Genomic DNA, 2,500 nt, shown 5'->3' with positions numbered 1-2,500 from the left:
CTATAAACAAAGATAGAGAAGTCCTTCAGAGTCATTAGAACCATGGGTCCGGAGCTTATCCCGGTTTTTATAGCGCGAAGCCGAAAAAGCAATTGTTTGCTTCCCTTTGGATAGGACGATAGTCTGTGGCAAAGCACTTTCCGCAAGATCTAACACACCCAGCTACCCAATCACTGCTGGGTGGACACTGGGAGGGGGGGGGGCAGTTATCTTGACTTCACTCGCGATCGATCACCATTATCATCGTCATCATCATCATCATCTTTATCTTCATCATCATTTTTAACAACATCATCAACACAATTATCAACATCACAATCACCACCACTATCACCAATCCCACCGCTGCCACCACCAATAGAATCACCACCACCACGACCACCACTAAAACCACCACCACGACCACTAAAACCAGCACCACTACCATCAAACACCACCACTACAACCACATCAACATCACTACAACATCCACCACCAACACACCACTAACACACCACCAACACACCACCAACACACCACTATCACACCACCAACACACCACCAACGCACCACAACAGCCTCACCAACACACCACCAACACACCACAACATCTACACCAACACACCACCAACACACAATCACCCACCGTTCCTGTGTCATGTTCCGTATATTTTCCATCAACACCCTGACGTATTTGTCTCTGTCGTGTCTCTGATGTTCGTGAATCAACCCGATCACGTGACCAAGCTCATGGATCAATATACGTTTCTGTTTGGAGACATAAAACAATGGAAAATAGTTATACATTTCCAGTATACGTTTCTGTTTGGAGATATAAAACAATGGGGAAAAAAATATACATTTCCAGTATACGTTTCTGTTTGGAGATATAAAATTATAGAAAATAATTATACATATCTCGTGCATTAGTATACTTTCAGTTTGAGGATATAAAATAACAGAACCTTTTTCGTGGATTTGTATGCGTTTCTGTTTGGATTTTTATAATGACATAAATAATTATACATTTCTCGTGGATAGATATAATGACATAAATAATTATACCTTTCCAGTATACGTTTCTGATTGGAAATATAAAACAAAAGAATTTTTTAATAAATATATCGTGCATTCGTATACTTTCTATTTGAAGATATAAAGCAATAATATAAATATTCATACATCATACATTTTTATGTCTCATGGATGAATATAAGATTCTGTTTGGATATATTATGAATATCTTCATTTCATAATAAAAATAAAAACAAAAACCAAAAGCTGACGATCTGCCATCAGTGGTGGCTTTTTAATGTGTCGAAAAAGGTGTGGAGAAAGTGTTAAAAAGGTGTGGAGAAAGTGTCAAAAAGGTGTGGAGAAAGTGTCAAAAAGGTATGGGGGAAAGTGTTAAAAAGGTGTGGAGAAAGTATCAATTTTTGAAATCTTTGAAAACTAATTTTGCCACAGTTTAGGGGCCGTTCTGCCCCACAATTTATAACAGAACGTCAGTTCTTTGTATTTAGAATAACTGTCATGTAAATGCATGAGGGAACTACACTCTGAAGGTGGCATCAACGAACAGAATCTGATGTAAGCCATTTTAGCTTTAAAAATTAATTCTGTCCTGATACTTATTGGCTGCAGGCTGATAAGTAAACGCAGTTATGAGCTTCATTTTACATTGTTGTAAATTATAATATTAGAATATCGTGTCCATCGCATTCCATCTATCAACACGGCTATGTGGTCTAGTGGTAGGACACCAGCTTTCTGATCGGAAGGTCCTGGGTTCGAGCCTTGCTCGGCGCATAGTTGAGTCATTGGAAAAGGCTCTTTACTCACATTCTCTCATCATACTCAGGTGTAAAATGAGTACCTGCGTTGTCTCTGTCCGAAAAGAATGTAATATCGCCTAACAGGCGTGATGTCTCGTTCTACATGTTACATATTGCGGTTGGCCAGGGACCCCTTGTAAAGCTCTTTGAGCACGTTTAGTGGATATTGCGCTATATAAAAGCTCATTTTAAAAAAATCTATAATACTTACCGAAAGACAGGATTTAGCCAGAGTGACAGCTTGTTCTCTCCCAACCCTTCCAATGTTAGTGGAGCACCTGGAATACCACAATACAAAGACATGAAAGATCATCATCGTTTTTGTGTGTTGAACCGTAGCCATCGTTAAGTCACAGCCTGACACTGAAACCCAAAAAGACTGGCATTTTGACGTCATTATTTGGTTTTAGCACCGCCTAGTGAATTGTCGTTAGTAGTGCTCATGGAAACAAGTGGTCCCATTGGTTGAACTATTGAATACAACTCACGATTTGTTTTATTTTGTGGCCAAAGACTGGCATTTTCACGTCATTTTTTTGGTCAGTGTCAGGCTATAAGTATAAGAACGATGGCTACGCTAGAACCCGTGACCTCAAGAAGTCGGAGAGAAGTGATTCTCGATATATACTAGAATTTGAAACGACTCGTCGTGGATAGTACATACGGTAGAGTCACGATCTCCCCGA

At 39.4% G+C, this 2,500-nt stretch overlaps 1 protein-coding gene across 5 annotated transcripts in view; it reads right to left on the bottom strand.

Annotated features, from left to right (window-relative positions):
- LOC144981100 (uncharacterized) overlaps positions 1-2,500 on the bottom strand; it is a 74,573-nt gene that overhangs the window by 7,696 nt on the left and 64,377 nt on the right. For all 5 annotated transcript variants that reach the window (XM_078929227.1, XM_078929228.1, XM_078929225.1 and 2 more), the window contains 2 exons: positions 2,026-2,092; positions 626-747 (listed from right to left, as the gene is read on the bottom strand). In XM_078929227.1, coding sequence (XP_078785353.1) covers positions 626-747; positions 2,026-2,092 — 189 coding nt within the window. The remainder of the gene's footprint in view (positions 1-625; positions 748-2,025; positions 2,093-2,500) is intronic.

Source organism: Berghia stephanieae, chromosome 10, assembly GCF_034508935.2.
Source record: "Berghia stephanieae isolate SIO BIC M18660-M18661 chromosome 10, UCSD_Bste_1.3, whole genome shotgun sequence".
Lineage (NCBI taxonomy): Eukaryota > Metazoa > Mollusca > Gastropoda > Nudibranchia > Aeolidiidae > Berghia > Berghia stephanieae.
This window is presented reverse-complemented; position numbering and strand designations above follow the sequence as displayed.